Raw genomic sequence first — 25,036 nt, 5'->3', positions numbered from 1 at the left:
CTGACCAGTCCTAATTGATTCCAATTCCATTACTATTACATTGCAACTCCCATGTAATGAAACACCCTGTCCTGCCCTCAATCTAACCCCTACACAAATATCTGAGCAAAAAGTTGGACCTTACAGCATGTCTGGAAGGTTAAAAAATCTGGGTTTTGGCAGAATGGGAAGAAGTGCATTTCAGAATTGAGGGTCTCTCCGAGAATGCTCGTCTGTGAGTTTCGACTCCAGAGTTTCTGTTGTGATTGCTACTCTGTTTGTGTGAACAAGGAGGGAGGGGCCATCTTAAACAACGCACATCTTTTGATGAGTTTGACGCTGCATTAGACAAAGCTCTTATGGTTGCAGTCAATTTGGGTTCATTTAAAAACAAAATGTGGCATGTATAGTTCATTGCTGGTCGGTCTTTTTCCTTTTAAAACATAAATTGTTGAGTCCTATAGTCTGAAAATTCCATGTCTCATAATGACTGCATGGATAAAGTGTAATCTCTCCAAGTACTGCCTCTGTCAGAGTTCCTCTGCCAAGTCTATGGGTTTACAGTCACATTTTTCTACTCTAAAATATTTTTCTCTACCTTGTTGCATCATCCATGTAAACGGGGAGACTGACTGTACAGGGAAAATGTGCATTTGACAGTGAGTAAAGCCAAAGTAAACAAACTAATATTCCTGTAAGTGTAAGACTAGAGAGAGGAAACAGTTTGTTTCAAAGGACTACTTATAACAGGAGCAGGTATCTTTTCAGACTTTTTAAAGTTGATGTTCATCTATAGGAACCTAGGGTTTTTTGGATTTGCAATTACACAAATCAGACGTCAAGAATTATAACATTCAAAATTACAACATTCAGTTGGAGAACACTTCAGTCTCTTTGGTCACTCGATTACAGACCTAAAAGTTGCAATTCTTCAACAAAAGAACTTCAAAAACAGACTCCAACGAGAGACTGCTGAATTGGAATTAATTTGCAAACTGGATACAATTAACTTAGGCTTGAATAGAGACTGGGAGTGGATGGGTCATTACACAAAGTAAAACTATTTCCCCATGTTTATTCCCCCCCTCCACCCCCCACTGTTCCTCAGATGTTCTTGTCAACTGCTGGAAATGGCCCACCTTGATTATCACTACAATAGGTCCTTCCCCCCCCCCCCCCCCCGCCTCCTGCTGGTAACAGCTCACCTTAAGTGATCACTCTCCTTACTGTGCGTATGGTAACACCCATTGTTTCATGTTCTCTATGTATATAAATCTCCTCACTGTATTTTCCACTGAATGCATCCGATGAAGTGAGCTGTAGCTCACGAAAGCTTATAGTCAAATAAATTTGTTAGTCTCTAAGGTGCCACTAGTAGACCTTTTCTTTTTGCGAATACAGACTAACACAACTGCTACTCTGAAACCTGTACTTACTTTTTGCTATCTTAGGTATTCTGAGGACGAAAAAGAAAGATTAAAGAAGTATCATGCTATACATGGCAACAACTGGAAGAAAATTTCTGAGATGATGTCCCGCAGTACCCACTCAGTTGCAATGAAGTATTCTCAGATTAAGTCCCGTAAGACATAATATGAATCATTTAAAAATAACAGTTCACATTTTAATTTACTACTCTAGCAAGTATTTTTAGTATAGTTTTTGGATGTTAGGAATTAAACAGTTCAGGAGGTTGATTTCTTTCTGGAGGTTCAGGACATTGCATGGGTTCTTACTTTTCCAAATCGCTGTTTTCGGTGCACAGAATTTTAGAAATGTAGGGCCAGAGGGTATCTTGAAATGTCATCAGGTCCCGGCTCAGTCTTTTCTCGAGACAAAAAATGTCCATTTTTTTTGTTTTGTTTTTTTAAACCTTTCCTCATTGGTCAGCTTTTCTAAACCTTTTAGCATTTTTGTTGTTCTCTTCTGTACTCTCTCCATTTGTCCACATCTTTCCTGAAGTGTGGTGCCCATAACTGGACACAGTACTCCATCTGAAGCCTCACCAGTGCTGAGTAGAGAGGACAGTTACTTCCCTTGTCTTACGTATGACACTCCTGTTAATACACCCCAGAATGATAATTAGTCTTTTTCACAACTGCATCACATCATTGACTCATATTCAATTTTAGATCCATAGCCAGCCATTCCTCATTTTGTAGTTGTGCATTTGATTTTTCCTTTCTAAGTGTAGTACTTTACACTTGTCTTTACTGAATTTTATCTTGTTGATTTCAGACCAATTCTCCAGTTTTGTAAAGGTCATCTTGAATTCTAATCCTGTCCTCCAAAGTGCTTGCAAACCCTCCCAGGTTGATGTCCTCTGCAAATTTTATAAGTATACTCTTCACACCATTATCTAAGTCATTAATTAAAATATTGGCTAGTAGTACCAGAACAGACTAACCCCTGTCGGACCCTACTAGCTATGCCTTTCCAGTTTGACAGCAAACCATTGATGACTACTCTTTGACTTTGGTCTTTCAACCAGTTTTGCCACCCACCTTATATTAATTTCATATAGACCACATTTTCCTAGTTTGGTTATGAAAATGTCATGTCAGACTGTACCAAAAACCTTACTAAAATAAAGATATGTCACATCTACCCCTTCCCCACATTCACTTTGTTAGTAACCTTGTCAAAGAAGGAAATTAGGTTGGTTTAGCATTATTTGTTTTTTGACAAATCCATGTTGGCCATTCCTTTTAACCCTATTGCCCTCTAGATGCTTACAAATTGCTTGTTTAATAATTTGTTCCAGTATCTTTCCAGGTATCTGGAAATCAGGTAAGCTAATCAGTTTATAATTCCCTGGTCCTCTTTTTTTTCTTTTTTTAAAGATAGGTACTATGTTTGCCTTTCTTCAGTTCTCTGGGACCTCACATAGATTGCGTCAGCTAGTTTCTAAAGTACACTAGGATGAATTTCATCAAGTCCTGCCTATATGATTAACTATATCTTTATATGAAATTGATAAGAACAAGCACATCTTATAAGAGGCACAGAGATGAAGTGATGCACTATTTTTCCTTCAATTTTCAGCTTTGTTTTGGACATTTATTTAATAAGTGACACCACTGGCATTAGAAAAGGTTCAGAAAAGGGCAACTAAAATGATTAGGGGTTTGGAATAGGTCCCACATGAGAAGAGATTAAAGAGGCTAGGACTTTTCAGCTTGGAAAGAGGAGACTAAGGGGGGATATGATAGAGGTCTATAAAATCATGAGTGGTGTGGAGAAAGTGAATACGGAAAAGTTGTTGTTTACTTGTTCTCATAATATAAGAACTAGGGGCCACCAAATGAAATTAATGGGCAGCAGGTTTAAAACAAATAAAAGGAAGTTCTTCTTCACTCAGCGCACAGTCAAGCTGTGGAACTCCATGCCTGAGGAGGTTGGGAAGGTGAGGACTATAACAGGATTTAAAAGAGAACTGGATAAATTCATAGGGGTTAAGTCCATTAATGGCTATTAGCCAGGTTGGGTAAGGAATGGTGTCCCTAGCCTCTGTTTGTCAGAGGGTGGAGATGGATGGCAGGAGAGAGATCACTAGATCATTACCTGTTATGTTCACTCCCTCTGGGGCACCTAGCATTGTCCACTGTCGGTAGACAGAATACTGGGCTGGCTGGACCTTTGGTCTGACTCAGTATGGCCATTCTTATGTTTATGTTCAAAATCTAGATAGGCTCCTTTGGTTTTCTAGTTTAAGTCTAAGGCAGTTAGAGCCAGATTTTCAAAGGTATATAGATGTCTAAAAATGCAGATAGATACCTAAGTAGGATTTTCACGATTTGCCTAGCTGCATCATTGGGTGCCTAGACACCTTTGAAAATCTGGCCCTGGGTGCCTGACTCTCACTAGATTTCAGTGGCACTCAGATCACCTACCATTTTAGGCTCCTTTGACTATCTCAGCATAAATGTTTACTCACAAGGCCACAGTTTTCACAAGCCAACAAATACAAAGGAATACAATTTAGTGAGCCAAATTTCTCTTGCTGTTGAACTGTCCTCTGCCAAGGGTTTCATGTAGTGCTTCAGGATCTGATGTGTGAGAGAGAAATCACAGGAAATAGTGTGGCTAAACTAGCAATCTCTTGGGTTATCAAATTCCACTTATCTGCTCAACTGCTTACTCAGGAGTTGCAGGTTGCTACACTACATGTAAAACAGAGCAGCACCTGGCATGGAATGATCCAGGAACTACTTATTTAATCAACTGTATATAGGCCTAACTAAATACAATCAATTGACTTATTACATAATAATGTATATAATGGCATTCCTTAGCTATGAGAATATCTGTAATTTCCATGTACAGGGAAATATACCCTTTGCAAATTCACATTATATTTAAGACAGATTCAGTTGGCTGCAGTCCCTTTAGACAAATAAATGGCTAAGTATACTTTTTTGTTTTGCTGTTTCTCAAAAATGAAAAAAAATTTTTTGATAACTCTAATCTGCAGAGAGGAAAGATGTTCCTTGCTTCATGGGATGGCAGTAAAAATATTCACTGGGAGGCTTTTGTAACACAGTGGCTGGTGTTAAAAAGTAGACGCATTAGTATGTGTCACTTCCCCATGCTTCTCCATTGCAAAAATAGGAACATATTTCCAGTTAGCACAAATAAGTAATACATATATACTAGCTACTGTACAAGTATTCCTGTTATGTTTTCAATTTAGTACTTATGAAAAGTCAAGAAAACTTGTTGTTTTCTGGAGTAATTAAATTGGAGATTGAAGCCCAAACAGTGCATTAATCTAATATGTCTTCCCCCCTCCCCCCTTCTAGTTCCCACACACTCTAGTTGCCATATTCTGATATAGAATGTTTGAAAAGTTGCCATTGTTTGAAACTGCATTGTAATTTAAGGTAAGCTATAATTCATCAGCAAATATTGAGAAAAAAAATCACTGTTCTTTAGGAGGTCCATTTCTATTTTTCCAGCTCTTACTACAAGCAACAGATGGCATGAGCTTATAACAATTTTTTCTTGTTTTCCTAATTAGTTCTTTGCACTGCACTTTGAAAATATAATGTGTTATATAAACAATGGGTATCAGAACACTCCTGGGTGAAGTAGGCAAGTATGATCTGCATTTGTCAGACAGGGAAATTGGTACAGAGTCCAGTTATCAAAAATGGATGCCTAAAGTTAGGAGCCTAAGTCTATATTTAGGATGCAAATAAGAGGCTCAACTTTTCAAAAATGGCAAGTACCCAGCAATGTCTACTCAAGTCAGTGGGCATTGCTGGGGTGCTTGGCACTTTTGAAAATCAGGCCACTTATTTGTATGCCTGGATATGGATTTAGGCTTCTAATTTTTGGTATCCTTTTTGAAAACTTCAGTCAAAGAAGTTAGGTAACCTAGCCAAAATCTACTGAAGGAGTTAGTGATGGGTGCGGGAATGGAGGTCTGGAGTTCCTGGCTCCTGGTATTGTCCTTTGTTCACTTGTGATGCAAGATCAGACACTTCTTTTTCTCTTTATTTTACTCACTTATGAGAGGTGCTATATAAATCAATAACTTTATTTAATAATATAGAGGTTAATTCTGGTCCTTGGAGTAAGGAGGAGACACAGAAGCTAGTTCAAGCAGTGAAGGAGACCATTCAGCAGAGGGCTGATTTGGAAGACATAACATCCTTGCTACAGGCAGAGAATTCAGATGGAACTCTCTCAGTTGAACGTGAAAAACTGTACAAGAACATATCTTGGACTGAGATAGAGGCTAAAGTGGGAACCAGATATTGGAGACAGTGTAAACAGAAATGGTAAGGTTTATTTTGGGTCTGGCTACTAATACACACTTCTGGAGTTACCTCTCTTACCTTCTTGTTCCCTTTCCCCAAGCTAGATGTACTGTGGCATATGTTTGCATGATTAAACAACTGGTCATAATAGATATGTCACATCAGTTGGTTTAAAAAGACTTTCTTCTTTCTCAGTTCCAAAACTTGTTTACCTGTGCACAGACTATAGCCCCAATTCTGCAAAGACATAAGAATGTGCATAACTGGAAGTGGGGCTACTTTCACGTGTAAAATTACACACACGCTTAAGCCTTTGCATGGTCTGGGCCTGTTCTATTGTTGTCTGTGACAGTGTGGTGTTACATATTATGAATTTTTTTTTTTTTTAAAGAAAGGAGGCAACTTCATAGGCACAGTTGGTGGTTTTCATCATAGTAATGAAAAGAAATTGTTAGTGAATTGACGGGAAAGTAAAAGTTTTAAGAAATAGGAGATCTAGAACCAAAGTTTGTCCTTACACTAGTGCAAATCTGGAGTAATTCCACTGTAGTGGAATTTGGGGGGAGGGATAGCTCAGTGGTTTGTGCATTGGCCTGCTAAACGCAGGGTTGTGAGTTCAATCCTTGAGGGGGCCATTTAGGGATCTGGGGCAAAAATTGGGGTTTGGTCCTGCTTTGAGCAGGGGATTGGACTAGATGACCTCCTGAGGTCCCTTCCAACCCTAATATTCTATGAATTACACTGATGTAAGTGACAAGAGAGTCAAGCCCCCTAGATTTGAATGTTGCATTAGACTGAGCCTCTTGGATCTGAACACTTTCACTTACAAAACATGTTAGCAAGCTCATAAGAGAGGTGAAACCATTGGAAGGTAGGGCAGAAAGGGTCTTAGAGGGAAAAGCAAAGCTACAGAGCCATATAAGACAATTAACAAAACACATAACTTTCTAATTTAATGGGGAACAAAAACAGATCTTTTTTTAAACTGCAACCTTGATGATTTCCCCCTCTCCCCCCCGACATGATGGGAAAATGCCCTTTTCTTATCTTTGTTTTCCCTAGGATTTCAATTGTAACAAAGAAAATGTCCAATGGGCAGAATGTATATGGTGGGACTAAAGGTTTACAGGCCAAAATCAATCTTATTAAAAGGTATGGATCATATTTGTGCAATGTTCTATGGTTTTTGTCTAGGGATCATGGGTTATGTTACGAAAGTGTCCTGGTTGATAAGAACCTGCGAGTAAAATAAAAATCTGGAGTACATGTAAGGGAAAAGTGAAGAGTGGGAGGTTTCTGGATTATTAAACTCAAAGGACAGTAACCTCCATGGTGTTATATTCCACACTTAGGTTCTGTAATGTTTATACAGGCATTTTGTAACAGAAAAACAGTTATAAAGAACCCTAATAATTATCCTGGGGACTTAGACTGTGGCTTGACTATGTAAAAACAGTACTTTTATACTCAACAGAGCTGCTCCTTGTGTACGTTCAGATTCATATTTGTTGTCCATTTCTTTTTATTCTTGTTAGTCCTACAGAGCCAACACAACTGATATTGAGCAAGTAGTTATGCTCTTTTCCATCTTGTGCATCATCGAGAAAATTACTTAAATTCCAATCAGTAACCACTGTGTAATCCTATTGCGTTCAGTGGTTTTGCCACAGGTGAATGAGAGCATGATCTGAAGACTGGCAGTTGCATGCATGTTAAGTATTATTGAAGACCTAATTTGACTTGCAGCACCTTTATCTACTGGTAACGAAGCATGAGATGGAAAGAGTGTAGGCTGAATCTTCATGGCTGGCACTTGGAGAAAAATGTTTCTACTCTTGTAATCAGAGCACACTCAATCTGGAAAATTTCAGCGCAAATAGATAAAACTTTCAGAAAGATATAAGCAATTCAAAAAAAGGACTTTAATTAACTAAATGCTTCTACTTTAGCACCTTAACTTATTATTATTATTATTATTATTGTAATTTATTATTTGTATTATCGTAGTACCTAAGAGCCTTAGTCATAGACTCCATTGTGCTAGGCACTGTACAAACACAGAACAAAAAGGTGGTCCCTACCCCATGGAGCCTAAAATCTATAATACAATAGACTAGACAATAGATGGATATAGACAGTGTAAGTCTTGCCAGTGCACATGAAACAGTATTTGAAAATGCTGTTGTGAGGACAAGGAGTAGAAGATGTTTTCATGTAGCTTTGTTTTAATTTGGCAACCTTAATGTTGCATTAACAGTTTATGCACTTAACACACAAGCACACTTGCACACAGATTTTACCAGCCCAAAATGTGCTGTGTCTTGTAATGGGGAGGAGGAACATGGACTCAGGGTTTAGTTAACTGCCATCTCAGATCTCCCTATAAGTTCCTTCTGTGTTTTGATTCTCAGATTGTATGAAATGAAGGTAGAAGACGCTAATGAAGTGAACTGGGAAGAGCTCTGTGAGATATTTGGGTAAAAACATTTGTTTGTTTTTTGGCCACAAACAAGTAGCATTTATTATACATCTTATCTGGCTTTCTACAAAGGAATCCACAGATCTGGACCCATACAGCCTCATGTATTCCAGTGTTAGCCTTGATGTACTAATGCTAAAGGGACAAGAGTGTCTTGGCCAATATTTTTTATTCATTTGGGATCTGTATTCAGTGGTCTAAAGACCAAAAAGATTTTAGCTAACACTGTGAGAGGTTAGTTAATTGGAGCAAAAAGTGCCATTCCCATGAATGGACGCCATTATAATAGTGAAACTTCCCAGTAGTATGTTGTATCACTAATTTTGAACCTTTCTCTTCTCAGAGATGTCCCTGAAGCCTATGTTCAAGCCAAATTTTACAAGTTAAAAGCTACCAGTGTCCCTTCTTGGCAAACAAAGTCTTTTCCCGGTTAGTATATTTATGGTTGCATTGTGTGTCATTCTGTCAGGTTTTTCCCTATAGAATTTGACTAAGATCATACACATTCTATGATTGTTTAATGTTTTTGATGTATAGTTACACAGTAGCACCCAATCACTGATGCATTGCACAGTGTCAGTCTGCATTGCCCAACCACCCTAGACTTGGAACTTTTAGTACTACTTTCCTTGGAAAGTATAATTGTGTACTGATAGGATTACCAGTGCAAGCTCTACCCATTGGATATGCGGCTCCTAGTAGATATTCAAAATATGGTCATGCATGGTCTCTATGCTTGGCTTCCTCTCAGTGAGACCAAGTACGCCCATGGGCTCTGCTGGGGAAACTTGGACCTGGCTTGCCCTGTATTAGACATGTGTGTCCCACTGGGCTTCTTGAACGTGGCTCCATAAGGGTGGCAATGTGGTTTATATGCTTTGTAGAGCTCTGCTAGTTTCCCTTGGCTTGGCTCTTTCTTGATTTGAGGTGAGATGAAGTGGTGCTTTTTTCAAGTCAACTTGCTCGTGGTGCCAAAATGAGCGGTCATTATACATTGTGCAGGTCTTCATATATTCTTTTCCGGCATGCTTTGAGGAGCCATGAAACTGTTAACAATATTGAATTAAGACCCACTGTATGAGATGAATAGGGCAGGTCACACCTATCAGAGCAATTGTTTTGTGTACCGCAAATGCAGTCAGATGTCAGTGTATCAATTATAAACTCAGTTCACATTTTCAATGCTATCTCAGCAACCATAACGGCTAGAAAATTAATTTAAAAATAAAAAGCCTAGATTCTGGAAAACAAGGAGGCAGAATGAAAAAGGCATTGGTAACCAATTTGAGCCCTGATGGGTACAAACAAATGACAGTGGTGGAATACCAAACTGTGAAGGGTGTAGGGCATTGAGGTTTCCCATTAAAAGATTATATTAAATTATTCCTTTTTAAACCATCAGACATTTAAGTGGAGATTGTTGCAACATTTTTATAGTGTTGTACACATCCATCACACCTTTAAACCAAGGTTCTTAAAGCATTTACAATGAATTAAGCCTTACCAAACTCTTTGTAAGATTGTATTATTATCCCCATTTTACATGTGGTTAAGGGATTTACTCAAATTCACACAGTGAATCACTGACAACAAGTAAGAGGACTCAGGAGTCTGAGCTCCTAGTCTGCTAATCTGCCATTCAACAGCATCCGTCACATAATACCTTTCTGATATTAAACAAGAAAAACTTCCGTTTTGAGTCTGTGATTAAGACTATGCAGAACAAACACATGGTTAGAGCAGAAGACTAAGAGTCTCAGGATTCCTGGGTTCTATTTCCAACTTGCTGACTTGCTCCCTAAGCGTAGTCAATTCACTTCTCTTTGTCAAAGTTCTGATATCAGTAAAACAGATTTTAGGCTTATGGGGGTACACTGCAAACATTAATGTTAATATGGTGCCTTGAGATTGTCTGCAAAAAGTGCACCATATACTCTTAGCACATAAATACAATTGTTAATATAAAAGCAAAAAAAGTCACAAGATGTTTAGTTTTGCAAACCTTTATGAGAGAACTGTTTGCTAATGAAAAGACCAAGATGAAATTAAAACTAAACTGAGTGTTGTTCATTTTTAAAGAAATAATCGATTACCTTTATGCTGAGACACTTCCATTGCTTGAGGAAAGATTAGAAAAAAAGCACAAGGGTCCTCAGAGTTGGGACAGGTCATCTTCCAGCTGCGAGAAAAAGGTTTTCCAGTTTAGCGACATCTTTGACAACTGTGAAGATGATGTTGATGACAATGACTGATTATCCTCCAAAATGCTCCCTCTTTGCACACTCCCAAAATGAAAAATGGATTCTGATTAAACTGGGGTTAAATCAGAAACTGAATGTACATGACCATGAAATAATGGGAAGAATGAAGACACGCAAGCCTGCTTCTCCTGTTTTGTATTGAAGAGAGAAGTAAATGTAGATTATTTCTTGCGGTATCTTTGTTACTAGAGACTTTTAACCTTATCTTCAGATTGTTTGGGGAAGCTAAAGGTCACTTTGTACTGGACTTGTGGAAACACTGAAAAACAATATTTTTTTCTTAATACTTCATTACAAATTTGCTAGAAGTCCTGGGTAAGCCTGTCTGAGTGAATTTAGGTTTTCAGCATTCTAATGTCAAATTAGGATTTTTTTTTTTTTAAAAGGCAGATTTTTTTAAAAAGTCCATTTATTTTAAGTCTGTGTAAGTAGAATTTTTTTAATTTGCTGTGTTCGGTATTTAAAAAAATGCAACAAACTGTTTAGGTAAGTAGAGGGTACCACTAGTTTTCAGAGATAACAACTGGGGATAAATCAACTTGAAATCTAATGACTAAGATTTTGTAGATTCTGTCAAACATTTTCCACCTAATTGAAACATTGGAATATTAATGGAACCAGTGTACTGTTAGCCAGACTGTGGAGAATTGATTGCTATATGGCTAATTTAAGCTGTTACACTGGACAGTCAGTAACTACATAGTTGCCCCCTTTCTCCTTGCACCCCCCTTTGCTCCGACTGACTAAGACAAATCCATTTCAGTTTAATCATTTATATGACCCAACTGATTTTGATACTGTAAAAATGGTCAAATAACTGAAGTTTATAAACACTCTATTGATCTGAAGAATTTTCTTCAGAAAAGTGGACTTAAGAATCTTTATTACATAGCCCACATTGGGCACTGTAGAAGTATTAGAGTAATAAATTTTTGAAGAGTTATGGAGCATTTCTGGGCCTCTGGTTAAATAGTATCAGTTTATAAAATGTCCAAATACATAAAGGAGCCATAGTGTGGTCTCTTAGGTACATCATGTGTTTTTATTGGCCTGTGCATTTTATATTTTTCTTTTTAATCAAAAGTATTAACTTTTATGAGTAAAAACCTTTAGGTTGTTTGCTAAGGGCTTGTCTACAACTGAAAACTGTTCCAGAATAAGGAAGGGTTTAAGTTTAGTTCAGAAAACTATATTAATAAGACGGCTTATTCTAGTGTCAAACTCTGCGTTTATGCTTAGTGTATGCTCAGTGTGGTATGTTGCCAGTTCTTCAATATCCAAATGATCTATTCATAGTTGTTAAAACCAGACGATGCCATTGTGGTCATCTAGTCAGACCTCTAGCAAACACAGGCCCTAGGGCTTCCATGAATTCAGTTTAGAAAGCTATTTATCTGCTGAGACCTGAAATTTGGGTATTTCTCCAGCAACAGTTGATAACCCAATAACACCTGAAAGAAATCAGGGAGCTGCACTGTTTTAGATGATTGTGACGTCTTCTGTTGCTGCAGAGGAACTGTAGAAGCCTGAATTGTAGTTTTAGCAGCTATTTTGTTTTTAAAACAGCTGTAATATGTCCTGCATAAATTGTTAGTAGTTTTGGAGCTTGGGTTACTCTGTTTTAATCTTTTATACAACATTTTTTTAATGTTTCTATGAAAACTGAAGTGATACACTTAAGATTTTCTTAATTTTTTTAATATAATGCAGAGAGAAAATACTCAACAGATCATATATTCCTTTTTTCTTGGAAGTCTTATTGTAATATTTACATAGAAATAATGTTGATGGACAAGATGAAAATTGTACATATGTCTTCATTTTATGATTTAATTGTTGTAAGATAATGGCATTTTTCTATAAATAGATGAAGAGAATGTAAATAATTTGCTGTGACTGTGCAAGTAAAGTTAGTCTTTGTGTAGGGTTTGTTCATTACATTTTCTATAAAGTCTCATCAGAAAATGAGGATACAAGCAGTATTGCAACCTGTTATGATATTTAGTGTATTACTTAAACTTCCAGCTCCTGGAGTCAGGTTGTTAGGTGAGAATCTTATCTCTCACTTTAAAAAAAAAAAGTTTCCAGTTTGAAAACTGTAGATCTTAGAGGCTCAAACACCAGAAGGCAAATAAAAAGAATCCAAAATTTATTATTTTAAAGTCTCGTTTTTAAACCAATCTTGATTTTTTGGGAGTCTGACTCATGATTTTTGAATGCGTGGGATTAATAATACTGTACAAGTGGATGCTGGCTAATCCTGGCCTACAAAGATCACATTTTAGCATCTGAAAAACTGAGATGCTTGTTCTGATTGTATGCACTCAGCCAGACACACAAGTGATGTTGTCAGTTGTTGGTTCTGTGTGTGTTCTCTCTGTGTGCTGCACTGGCTGTGGCCAGGTAGCCAGTATAGCAGACTCTGATCAAACTGCCCAAGAAGAGCAAGTTTTCGTGAGCTACAGCTCACTGCATCCGATGAAGCCAGGTTTATTGCCAATAAAGCACAATATTAATGCCCCGGTTCAAAGTATACTAATACATGTATGCCTGCGACAGTGGACCAGCTCAGTGAGCAGTAGAATATTCCACTCCCCCTCGGCCAGACAAAGATACCCCCTCTGTGACCCCTTTCTTATACACTGATGCAAACAAGTTAGGTATTGCCCATCTGACGTGGTTGGTTACCACCCTTTACCTTGTACTTGTTGGTCCAGTCAAAACATATCTATCCATCACCATGTCATCCTGACCTTATCCTTAGGAGAGGTCAGTGTGTCCCTGTTAGGGTGACCAGATGTCCCAATTTTATAGGGACAGTCCTGATTTTTGGGTCTTTTTCTTATATAGGCTCCCACCCCCTGTCCCAATTTTTCACACTTGCTGTCTGGTCACCCCAGTCCCTGTATTATCTTCGGGGAGTATATTTACACCATAACTTTGTATCGAGGTGTTCTGGCACAATCCTTCTGGAATGTGTTTACGTGAATACTTAGCACCTAGGAGTGCTTGTGTTTTTGCAATGCCAGCCCTGTTCTTGCCAAGTTAATGTATTGGATAGTGAACTGCAAGCAGGCATCTGCTTTGTAACAAGGCCTGACTTTTGCTTGTAGCCTGGCTCTTGCTAACTTTGCTTTATATCAGCAGGGCCTGACTTTTGCTCACTTTAGTTCAGCCCTTAGGCCTTGTACCAGGCCCCATGTTTCTGGCTCTTTCTTCCTACTACATTCCTCCACTTTTTATCCTTTTATGGGGAGGATGTTTTACCTGCCATCCTGGAGAAGCACAGTACATGGACTGAAGATGACCCAGTGGGCTAAATACTGTTATATGACCACCTTACGTTACTATCCACACATTCACGCCCCTCTGTCCCTTGGTCTGCACAGTCCCTTGTATGAGCCTGGGACAGATTTTATTTTCCAAGTGTTTTTAGTCTCTAATGGAGGGCCTGGGAATGTTAGATCTGGGACTTTGATTGAGGAATGTAGTTTTATAGTTCTGAAATACTAGGTTAGGCACTGTTACAACGTAGTTCCACAATACTATGTATATGAAGAGGAAAACAAAAATTGGGAGTAGCAACATCACACATGAGGCCTTCATATATAAATTTCTTGTGGTTAGTTACTACACAGTAGATCCATCCATGTTACAGGTTATCCTTACTGCTGGTTGTTACCATCTGGTAAGGTTTGCTGGGCAGGAGACAGGATTGGCCTGAATTATTATGGCCGCACATTGGTGTTGCGAAGTCAATATCATTCCTGGCATAACAAGCCATGGTGCAAAGCTCTTTAGGTTTGCATTGCTCTATGACAGAGGCTCTCAAACTGTGAGGCAGGACCCCATTTATGGGGTTGCCAGGGCTGGCTTAGACTTGCTGGGGCCTGAGGCTGAAGCCCGAGCCCCACTGTCTGTGGCCAAAGCTGAAGCTCGAGGGCTTCAGCCCTGGACAGCGGGGCTCAGGTTACAGGCTCCCTGCCTGGGGCTGAAGTCCTTGGCTTCGACTTCACCCCTGAGCCCCGCCGCCCCTGGGCGGCAGGACTTGGGCAGGCTCAGGTTTCATTCCCTCCTCCTGGGATTGTGTAGTAATTTTTGTTGTTGGAAGGTGGTCGCAGTGCAATGAAGTTTGAGAACCCCTGCTCTATGATACATCAGTAGTGGATGTAGAGCCAGTTGTTTCTCGTCGATGCTGTCTTCCAGATAACCTACTGAATGGACAGTAACCAACTTATCAAATATTGCTGTGTTAGGATTCACTATTGTTAACCAGATACTGAACAAGATTGTTTTAAATAACCTGTGACTCAGTTAGGATGCTCTATCACTGATCCAATATCATGACTGATATTAACAGGGAATTTGTCTACACAATTTGACATATTGCCCATTTACCATTGCTTTTGTTATACACTGAGGACAAGACAAGTTAGCTAATAAGATCAGGTGATTTTTCTTTTTTAATGTTCCCTAATGAGTTGGTTATGGTCGTTATTATGTAACTGCCATAAGCAGTACAAATAATTTCTTTATTAATTTGTGTTTTCCTTGTCTTCATGTTGTTTGCTGCCATTAGTTTGTTAATTTTTATTTGTGTTTGATTAAACAGTTTTAGGAACGTTATGCACATTGTAAATGATGTACCGATTCTTAATACCATGAGAGACAGTTTCCACTGCCCGGTTGTCGAAGTAGTTAGTTTTGTTAAATATATATATTTTATATTACTCCTGTTCCAAATAGATCTTCAGAGTTAGATAATTTTGAAATGTAATTCATAATTCTACTTAGATTTTGGAGTCTTCTATTTTGAGCGATACCAAACTGCAGAATGGTCCTTTGCCCAGCCCTCCAGTCTTGTGTACGTTCCTGATAAATGCTAGGATATTAGTTAACATGAAGTATACAGCAATAATACAGTTGCTTTTACACAGTAGCCAATTTCACCCATATTTCAGTGCTAAAGATTTAAAACCACAGGCACATGAACTTACTTTGCTTAATAATACACAGTTTAAATGACAGACCTGGTTCAACTAGTGGTTTCTAGCTGATTGCCTACTTAACTGTATATATATGGTAGACGGAGGTGTAGTTCACCAGTCTGTTGTTTGTAAAGCACTTCATTTTTCTTTTCTTGATGCCCAGGGGTTTCTTCACAGTGCACTGATATATTCTGGTGTCTTCATTGAGTGATATCTTCTGGTGTCCTCGGTTTGTGGGATGCACCCTTAAACAGCTTAAGTTGGTAAACATAATACAGCTTTCGCTTGTTTACATTTCGCTTGTTTTCAACCCATATTTAATACACAGATTAACTTTAGTTTGTTTACAGTGTAATAGGGACCAAGTCTCTTATAACACAAGCTATGCTTCTGTTCTCATTTTCCCAATTTAGCACAAATAGACCAGGTTTAGATACTTTTGCAGTTATGGCATAGACATTCTTTTTCACTTCACATGGACTTCACTATTTTTTCATAATAAATATTGTGCTTAACCTGCTCAAATAGATGATCACAATCTTCTGTGAGCAGGTGCACGCCTCTGCTGAGCATTCTGGTTTAGCAAAAGAATTAATAACAGAGTTTTTACCCAGGGTTTTTTGGGTTTTTTTAGAGTTAATTTGCTTGCGATACCAGTTCCACTTTTGATATACAAACTTTACCAACCACAACTTCCCTTGAACATAACATAACATATAAAAGAAAAGGGTATAAAAATTAAACCAGACTGAATTTTAAGTGCAGGTCTGTGTAAACACTTTGAGAGTATTACATTTTCATGATGTTTTGTTTGGGAGACTAAGGTAGAAACCTGTTGAAATTGGTTAGCTTTAAGGTTTTGTGACATAACCAGACAGTATATATTCTATTTTTTACCTTTTTGCTATAATATTCTTACAACTATATTTCAGTAATTAGTAAAGGCACTGACAACTTTATAAAAACCCAAACAAGAAATAGACATTTTATTAATATTGCCTTTACATTCATGTTAAGGTTTCCCCTTACATTTTTTCTGTTGAATAAAAAGCTTTGGGATTAATAAAAAAAATTCTTTTTGTTTGCAATTGCATTATTTGTTGAGGCAAAAAATATATGTACATATATTTATAACTGAGGCCTTTTTGAGCTTTTGCAAAAAAAATTGGTTGTTGTTATTATTATTAGTAATAATAATATGATGGTTATATCTAGGGCCCTACCAAATTCAGGGTCCATTTTGATCAATTTCATGGTCCAAGGATTTTAACAATTGTAAATTTCATGATTTCAGCTATTTAAATCTGAAATTTCATGGTATTTTAATTGTAGGGGTCCTGACCCAAAACGGAGTTGGGGGGAAGTGGGGGGGGGGTTGCAAAGTTATTGTGAGGGGGGTTGCGGTACTGCTACCCTTACTTCTGCGCCGCTGCTGATGGCGGTGCTACCTTCAGAGCTGGGCAGCTGGAGAGAGGCGGCTGCTAGCTGGAACCCAGCTCTGAAGGCAGAGCCGCCGTCAGCAGCAGTGCAGAAGTAAGGATGGCATCATATGGTATTGCCACCCTTACTTCTGTGCTGCTTCTGGTGGGGCGCTGCCTTCAGAGCTTGGCATCTGACCGAGAGCTGCTGTGCTCCTGCTGCCCAGGTCTGAAGGCAACGCAGAAGCAATACCACGACCCCCGCTAAAATAACCTTGCAGTCCCCCTGAAGCTCCCTTTCTCAGATTGGATGTCCTGACCGAAAACACTGGTCTCCCCTGTGAAATCTGTGTAGTATAGGGTAAAAGTACACAAAAGAACAGATTTCATGGGGGGGGAGACCAGATTTCACAGACCGTGATGCATTTTTCGTGCCCATGAATTTGGCAGGCCCTAGTTATATCCAACCATAGTATTAAAATAGCATAGTATCACTTATATTTTAAAAAATTTTAAATTGATATTTGCTGCAACAAAATTAACATTGGTTTGGTTATTTGGTTCGAATCCATAATTGTTAATTTGTTGATTTGATTTTAATCTGACTTTAATTTGACAATTGTATTGTTTTATCTTTAGTAGTTTTTTTGTAGTTTGTTAGTTATGTCGTCTTGATTTTATTTTTTGTTTAACTTTAATAAAACTTAAGTTCATTATAACATTGAGTCATAATAAGCAACTGGTCCAGAACCATTGAGAATCTTGGTGAATTTCAACCAGTTTTCTAAGGAGCCTCCCTCCCTCCCTCCCTCTTAAATTTACTCCTTTGGTTCTCACAAATGCCTCTTAAGGAGGACATGTAAATTAATTAAATCAATGGACGTTATGAGGTGCTGAGCATCCTCAGAATCAGGCCTTGTGGTAGTACAATAAACCTTGTTTAAGCTATCACCTAAATTGTTTGTCCAGTTTATAAAGTGAAATAGCTACCTCTTTTAAAAAAAAAAAATTAGAGTAGGTGTGAAGCCTGTAACAGTAGTAAGAATTGCATACTAGAGCCAGTGTGCAATGGCAGCCTTCAGTACAAGTAACTGCTTGGAGTAATGTGCAGATATCCTGTATCTGCCAGGGAACGAGAGGGAGACAGCTTGCAGAGGGAATGGGATAGGGGAAGTAGCTTATCACTCAAGATCCCTTTCCAGCACTGGAACCAGAGAGGGCAGCAATTCTGACTGCCTTATTTATTTTGACACTTAGTTTCTGGTCTCTTTCACCAGCAGGACTGGATGAAGAGAAGTCCGCCACTCTGCATAGGGATCTTGGGGAGAGAGGCATTTACTATCCCCTATCAATGGGACTTGAAAGGGAGGTAACATAACACCCAACCTCCTCATTCACTTGTTTATTTTGAAGAAACAGAAGATCGTAGAGGGCAGAAGGAAATGCTGTCATCTCAGAGGTGGAGAGGAAACATGAGGTAGAAACAAAGTAATTGTAAGTAGCGGTAGAAAAACAAGTGCCACCAAAAAAAAAAAAAAAAAAAAAAAAGTTAGGCCAGAAATAAGAGAATCAACACTGACAAAGCTCTGCGTAGCAGGCTCCTGTTATGAATGAGAGCACAAGGCTCAAACAGTACTAAAAAACAGAACTGAGACCCTAGAACTCCAGTGATTCAAACAAATATGTAATTTAACATATGTTCATGGAACATTAATGGTCTCAGTGGTGTTAGAGAGAAAATGCTTGAGTATGTAAAATTACCAAAGGCTGAGACAGCAAGGTTACAAGGGATGCATCTGCAGTTAAGAGACACTTCAAAGTTGGGGAAGTGTTAGAGTGGCAGCAGCTAAAGATCAAAAGGGGATTAGCTGCTCTTTATCATTAAGAGTCTAAATGTACATATTAGAGGCTGATAGGAAAGGCTGTTAAACTTGATGGAGCTCTCCTAATGCTAGGTGTAGCGTCCTCTAGTTACCCACAGAGCGCCTTTTACTTGAATTAGTGCAGTCTAGTGGACAGAGACAGATGATGGGCAAGTCACTTCAGCTCTGTTTGTTTCCCCATCTGTAAAATGGGAATAATTATACTTAGCATCCTTTGTTAAACACTTTGAAATCTGCAGATAAAGAATATAATAGCTGGATGATGCTGATATTCCTCCATCAGAACACAACATCAGTCATGCTCCATGGTGATGGCAGTTGCATATTGGACCCCTACTGGGATAAATCATCCCCAAAGGCCTTGTCATCTGAGCTAGAGTTCCCTCAACTGCCACTGACTTCACAAATGATCATGCACAAATTAGGGGCAGACTTGAAAATCAGATAAAAAACACCAATGTGATTTATAAGAGAGATAAGATAGGTGAGGCAATATCTTTTATGGGACCAACTTCTGTGGGTGAGAGAAACAAGCTCTCAAGTGTATACAGCGCTCTTCTTCAGGTCTGGGAAACTAACTCAGAGGGTCACTGCTAAACATAAAGTGGAACAGTATTTTTTATTTACATCTGGTTATAAATCAGGAATCTCAAGATTTTAGGATTTGGCCTCTGATTTCACTGTGCTCAGCTCTAGCATCAATGTCAAACCTTACAGCTGCCCCCTGAAAGAGGGGAGTGTTATCAGCCTAGCTCTGCCACTGACTGACTGCCTCTGAGCAAGTTCCTCAATTTCCCCAGGTGCAGATTGGGGGCAATGGTTCTGATCTGCTTCACAGGGATGGGAGGTAGGATGGTGAGAGGGGCTCTGAGCTGCTGGGCTGGCAGAGGCTAGAAATAGGCTCAATAGGAGCTAATGGCAGCGGTGTGATAATCACACCGAGTGTAGGACAGGTGGTACCTGCCCAGCCAAACTGTCAATTCTCCCCTCCCTTTCCAGTTCCTCCCCGAATATGTTTTTAAGTCTCCTGCCCCACTTCCCCTTCATCCCCCTTTCCCTTGAACCTTCCGCTGGAGCCTCCTCCACTTCTTCCTGCCTACCTAGGATAGCCACTCCCGTGTTCCCAGAACAGTGGTTAGTCCGGGAATAGAGTGGGCCCGGGCCGGCCAGCATGACCCAACCCTGGCCAGCGAGACCGTGTACCCAGGGTGCATGCGAGGGTCGCGCCACGAGGGGGCAGCACCAATTTCCCGGTGCGCTGCCCCGCCGGCGCGGGCAGGCCCCCACAGGCACCGTGCTCCTGAGGCCACCCTGGTGGGGGGGGGGGGGAGGGAAGGGAGGGGGATGGGTGTGTTCAAAATGGCATAATCCCTGTCTTCTGCCCGCTAACGCGATGCCTGGGTTTGTCCCAGTACTGGATGGGGGGGCTGTCAGGGGGAAACTGAGGCACAGAGCGGTTACGGTCCAGCCCGACACAGGTCTTTATGCTCCTCATTTCCAGGGGACTGGCCCAGGCTGGGGCCAACCTCAATGGAACCCACGTCCTCCTAGGCTAGTGCCCTGGACCTCTCCTACGTCGCTCCTGCTCTCCCCTTTCCGCGCGGCCACTAGCGCGGCCGCTCCTTCCCGCGTCTCTCCCGCCGGCCGCGGGCCCTTTAAGAGCCTCCCCCGCCCAGCCTGGGGCGGGACCCCTCCAGGTTAGAGCTGCGCGCTCCTGGCCCCGCCCCGCCTCGGAGGAAAAACAAACTCACTTCCGGCCGAGACACCCGGATGGGCCGGAAGTGAGGAGAACCCGGGGTGGGGGCTGTGCCGGGGGCTGGCCTGAGGCGGGGGAGCGTTGGCTGGACGCCCACCGGGGCCATGGTGGCGGAGTAGAGCTGAGGCCCGCGCCCAGAGGTTGGTGGTGGGAGGAGGTGAGGGGGCAGCCGAGAGGGAGGGAAAGAGGAGAAGCCCCCGCGCCTGGAAACGTCCCCCCCCGGCCAGTGCCTCCCCCCCCCGCCTGTGGAAACGTCCCCCTCCCCCGAGCCTGGAGACTGCCCCCGGCCAGAGCCCTCCCGAGGGGACTGCCCCCGAGCCTGGAGACTGCCCCCCCCCCGCCCCGGCCAGAGCCCTCCCGAGGGGACTGCCCCCGAGCCTGGAGACTGCCCCCCCCCGCCCCGGCCAGAGCCCTCCCGAGGGGACTGCCCCCGAGCCTGGAGACTGCCCCCCCCCGCCCCGGCCAGAGCCCTCCCGAGGGGACTGCCCCCGAGCCTGGAGACTGCCCCCCCCCCGCCCCGGCCAGAGCCCTCCCGAGGGGACTGCCCCCGAGCCTGGAGACTGCCCCTCCCCCCCGCCCCGGCCAGAGCCCTCCCGAGGGGACTGCCCCCGAGCCTGGAGACTGCCCCCCCCCCCCCGCCCCGGCCAGAGCCCTCCCGAGGGGACTGCCCCCGAGCCTGGAGACTGCCCCCCCCCCCCCGCCCCGGCCAGAGCCCTCCCGAGGGGACTGCCCCCGAGCCTGGAGACTGCCCCCCCCCCGCCCCGGCCAGAGCCCTCCCGAGGGGACTGCCCCCGAGCCTGGAGACTGCCCCCCCCCCGCCCCGGCCAGAGCCCTCCCGAGGGGACTGCCCCCGAGCCTGGAGACTGCCCCCCCCCCCCGCCCCGGCCAGAGCCCTCCCGAGGGGACTGCCCCCGAGCCTGGAGACTGCCCCCCCCCCCCCGCCCCGGCCAGAGCCCTCCCGAGGGGACTGCCCCCGAGCCTGGAGACTGCCCCCCGGCCAGAGCCCTCCCGAGGGGACTGCCCCCGAGCCTGGAGACTGCCCCCCGGCCAGAGCCCTCCCGAGGGGACTGCCCCCGAGCCTGGAGACTGCCCCCCGGCCAGAGCCCTCCCGAGGGGACTGCCCCCGAGCCTGGAGACTGCCCCCCCCCCGCCCCGGCCAGAGCCCTCCCGAGGGGACTGCCCCCGAGCCTGGAGACTGGCCCCCCCGCCCCGAGCCTGGAGACTGCCCCTGCCCCTTGCCTTCCTGAACCTAGAGACTGCCCCTGTCCTGGCCAGTGCCCTCCAAGCCTGGAGACTGCTCCTACCTCAGCTCCCTGTTCCCCTCCTCCCCTGAGCATGGAGACTGTCCTTGTTCCAGTGCCCCTAGAACATGGTGCTCCTGTTCCCCAGCATGGAGACTGCTCCCTTGCCAGCCTGCTCAGCCAGTCCCACCTACAGCATGGAAATTGCCCCCTTCTCTATTATTCTCCAACCTCTTCCCCACAGACATGCAGATCTAGGAAGTAAATTCTTCTACTTCCGCAGATCCCCATCACACTCAGTTTAGAAGGTCAGCTCAAATCCTTACCCCAAGTAGAATTCCTCCTTTTGTAGAAAATATGCACACACTCCTCTCCCATAGTAATTGGGCCCCAGTTGCCAAAAAATCCCTCCCTGTTCTTCCACCACTATCTTCCTGTCTTCCCTGCCATGGAATAGAAGATGAGTCCCCCTCTGGGATGTCTTCACCTGTAGCTGAGGTCAGGTATCACTCTCCCTGTCCAGACCAGACCTTTCATTTGTTCCTGAACTGGCAGAGATTTACCAGGCGTTCCAGAGGCAACACTCCTAGAAAGCATATGCTTACTTTGTTCATGCCCTAACATTTTAAAAAACATTTAACATTTTTTAAAACACTAATGGTCCTGTCCTGTCCCATTCCACAGAAATCTTAAGCCTGTGGAAAGTGTAATGTTAAATGGAGTCATCTAGTTATTTTGAAGTACAGTGTACAGATGTTGCTGAAGTACCTTTAGTAACTCTTAGGCAGCGACTTCTGGTTTGTCCAGTGATGTGGAGCAGCTGGTTACACTATAGGGAAGCTGCTTGCATGCAAACAACTTGCAAGGGGGTAACATCTGTCTTACAGGATTCTGAGAATAAATTAGCCAGTACTTACAGTGACTTGAACATGCAGTGCACTATATGTGTTAAGTTTTCATATATAGTTATGGTTGAATTCTATTTTCTATTCTAATCCTTTTTGTTTGGTTGCTCATAATTTTAAAACTAATTCCTGAGGTGCTGAAATTTTCATGGCTTGCTTTCAGTCTGGAGGTGAATTAATCTGTTTTTGGAAAAACTGAACAAAATTGGGTGCATTATTTTTAAATTTTCAATCAAAAAGTTTGTACACGGGCTAATTCAGTGACTTAAAACATAACAAACTTAGCCTGGTTTGTAGATCTCATTGAGCTAGAAGGAACAAAACAAGTTTGAAGAAAATTGGTTCAGTAATTTTAAAGTTAAAAGCATGTAAATGGGGAAACTTCCTGCATGCTTTGTAGAATTTTGCTATATGTCTTGACAGATTGATCCAAAAGATACAGCTCTTAAACGTTGGAGTGCTGAAGCACTTTCCATTGGAGGTGTTAGTCAAAATTACTTAGCCAGAATTAATGTATTATTGAAAGCTGTGCACCTATGCTTAATGTATTGCTTTCAGCATGCTTTGTGCTGGAAATGTATTAAAAATTGTGTAAGCTTTTATTGTTTGCATTTGTAGAGATCATCAAGGACAAGATAGTGTTCTCTGTTTTGCTTGGGCTTTAAGTAATAAGCAACTATTGTAATTGTTGCAAGATTGTTAAATTAACTGGATGCAGATATCTAAGAACCTTGGACAGTAGGTGCAACCTGCATGGAAAAGGAAGATTAGGGTATGTCATGAGATGAAGGAATTTGGGGCATTTTTGTGTCCATGATAAACAGGGTTATAAATATAAGTAGAAGTGAAGTAATGATTTGGAACAGAATGAAGATGTAACTTCTGCAAAAACCTGTTCTTCAGATTGGTGAAGTATTAACTCATTCCTTTCTGTATAGTGCTCCTGAATCTTTGACTAATAATCTTTTGATTACTAAGCTTGCCTAAGCTTTGGTTATTTGACCTATCATAACACTGATGGTCTAAAACTGAACCCTAATAGAAGTGATTTAAAGTCTGAGAATGTGTAGTGTTTGAGTTGGTGAAGAGTTTGAGATGGCCTTGTTTTGATTTTCACATTTGTAAAGCAGTGCGGCTAAGACGTCTGAGTTCAGAAGGCATTGTACAGCATGTAACAGGGCCTCAACACTGATTGGAGGTTCTGGGCACTACTGTAATAATAATATTAAATATTTATTAATGTGTCTAGCAAATTAAGTTTTCAACAGTCAATGATGTGCCCTTGTCTCATTGAATAAGGTATGCAATGAATGAAGGAAGACTCTGTAGGCGGCCTTGCTTTAATGATTGTGCACCTTGTGCAGGATAAGACATTCTGGTGGTTCTTAGACAAATAGTTTCAGATTATAATTTAAAAAAAAAATCTAGGTAATTCCTTTAACAAAATCTTGGTGAGAGTGTTAAAGTTGCAGGTAAATTCTCAGAAGTCAGGAAATGCTGGTTCTTGCTTGGATTATTTAGTGCAAAAGCTAACTTGGGAGAGAGAATATTTGTAAAAATATACTTGGCCTGGTCTTCCTTGGTTGCTGTTGGAGATGGTTTTTATTTTTTACTCTACTAAGCTGTGTTTGGCATCCTTGTATTGCTGGAAATATGGAAAATATTTTGATGATGTCATAAACAAAACCATATGACTTAATTGCAACATCAAATAGGAGAAGAGGAGTTGAGAGAATTGCCCCTTGTTTAGACATAACTCTTGTATTATTAACAAGCCAGTGATGCAAATGATAGAAAAATGTGTTGAGTAAATGGATTTATATTTAAGATAATTAAAACTTTTTCCAGTATGCATGTTAATTAATGTTCATAAGAAATGGCATAAAATGAGGGAAACTAATTCATTTTTAAGCCAATAGATTTCCCTGGGTAAATCAGCAAGATAAAAAACACGCATGCATAGCAGTTTTGTTTGTTATCTGGGGAATCTTACTACGTTTTTGTTTTTCACTCACACTTCATGTTCTCTCAAAGTCCATATCAGTGCTGGGCTTCACTATTATGGAACCATGTTCAAACATATTCCCGCAAAGCCCACAGAAATGAACTTGTCAGAGTTCAGTAGTGTTGTTCTTTGGCCCAGTTACAACACAGTTCCATTTTGTGGTGGAGACCTGTGCAATGACTTAACCTTGTAATGGAATTCAGTAAACTGAAATGTATGGTCTTGTCTAAGTTACATAACCAAGATAAGCTGTAAATTGGTCTCCAGATGTGGTGAGATTGATGATGTAGACTGGCCCTGAATTGATTTCTATCATGATTTGGTCACCATTATGACTCTTCACATGATGGTGGTGG

At 41.5% G+C, this 25,036-nt stretch overlaps 1 protein-coding gene across 6 annotated transcripts in view; it reads left to right on the top strand.

Moving 5' to 3' along the window:
- Positions 1–25,036, top strand: part of TTF1 (transcription termination factor 1) — a 250,404-nt gene that overhangs the window by 8,791 nt on the left and 216,577 nt on the right. For 4 of the 6 annotated variants that reach the window (XM_077836173.1, XM_077836174.1, XM_077836175.1 and 1 more), the window contains 6 exons: positions 1,431–1,561; positions 5,537–5,765; positions 6,807–6,896; positions 8,156–8,221; positions 8,567–8,652; positions 10,303–15,105. In XM_077836173.1, the coding sequence (XP_077692299.1) occupies positions 1,431–1,561; positions 5,537–5,765; positions 6,807–6,896; positions 8,156–8,221; positions 8,567–8,652; positions 10,303–10,475 (775 nt within the window). In that variant the 3' untranslated portion in view covers positions 10,476–15,105. Of the gene's footprint in view, positions 1–1,430; positions 1,562–5,536; positions 5,766–6,806; positions 6,897–8,155; positions 8,222–8,566; positions 8,653–10,302; positions 15,106–15,635; positions 16,820–25,036 lie in introns of those variants that run through there. The other 2 variants (XR_013348205.1, XM_077836177.1) reach the window with 2 other exon arrangements.

Source organism: Eretmochelys imbricata, chromosome 16 (assembly GCF_965152235.1).
Source record: "Eretmochelys imbricata isolate rEreImb1 chromosome 16, rEreImb1.hap1, whole genome shotgun sequence".
Classification (NCBI taxonomy): Eukaryota; Metazoa; Chordata; order Testudines; family Cheloniidae; genus Eretmochelys; species Eretmochelys imbricata.
Note: the sequence above shows the minus strand (reverse complement) of the source record. Positions and strands in the feature narration are given on the sequence as shown.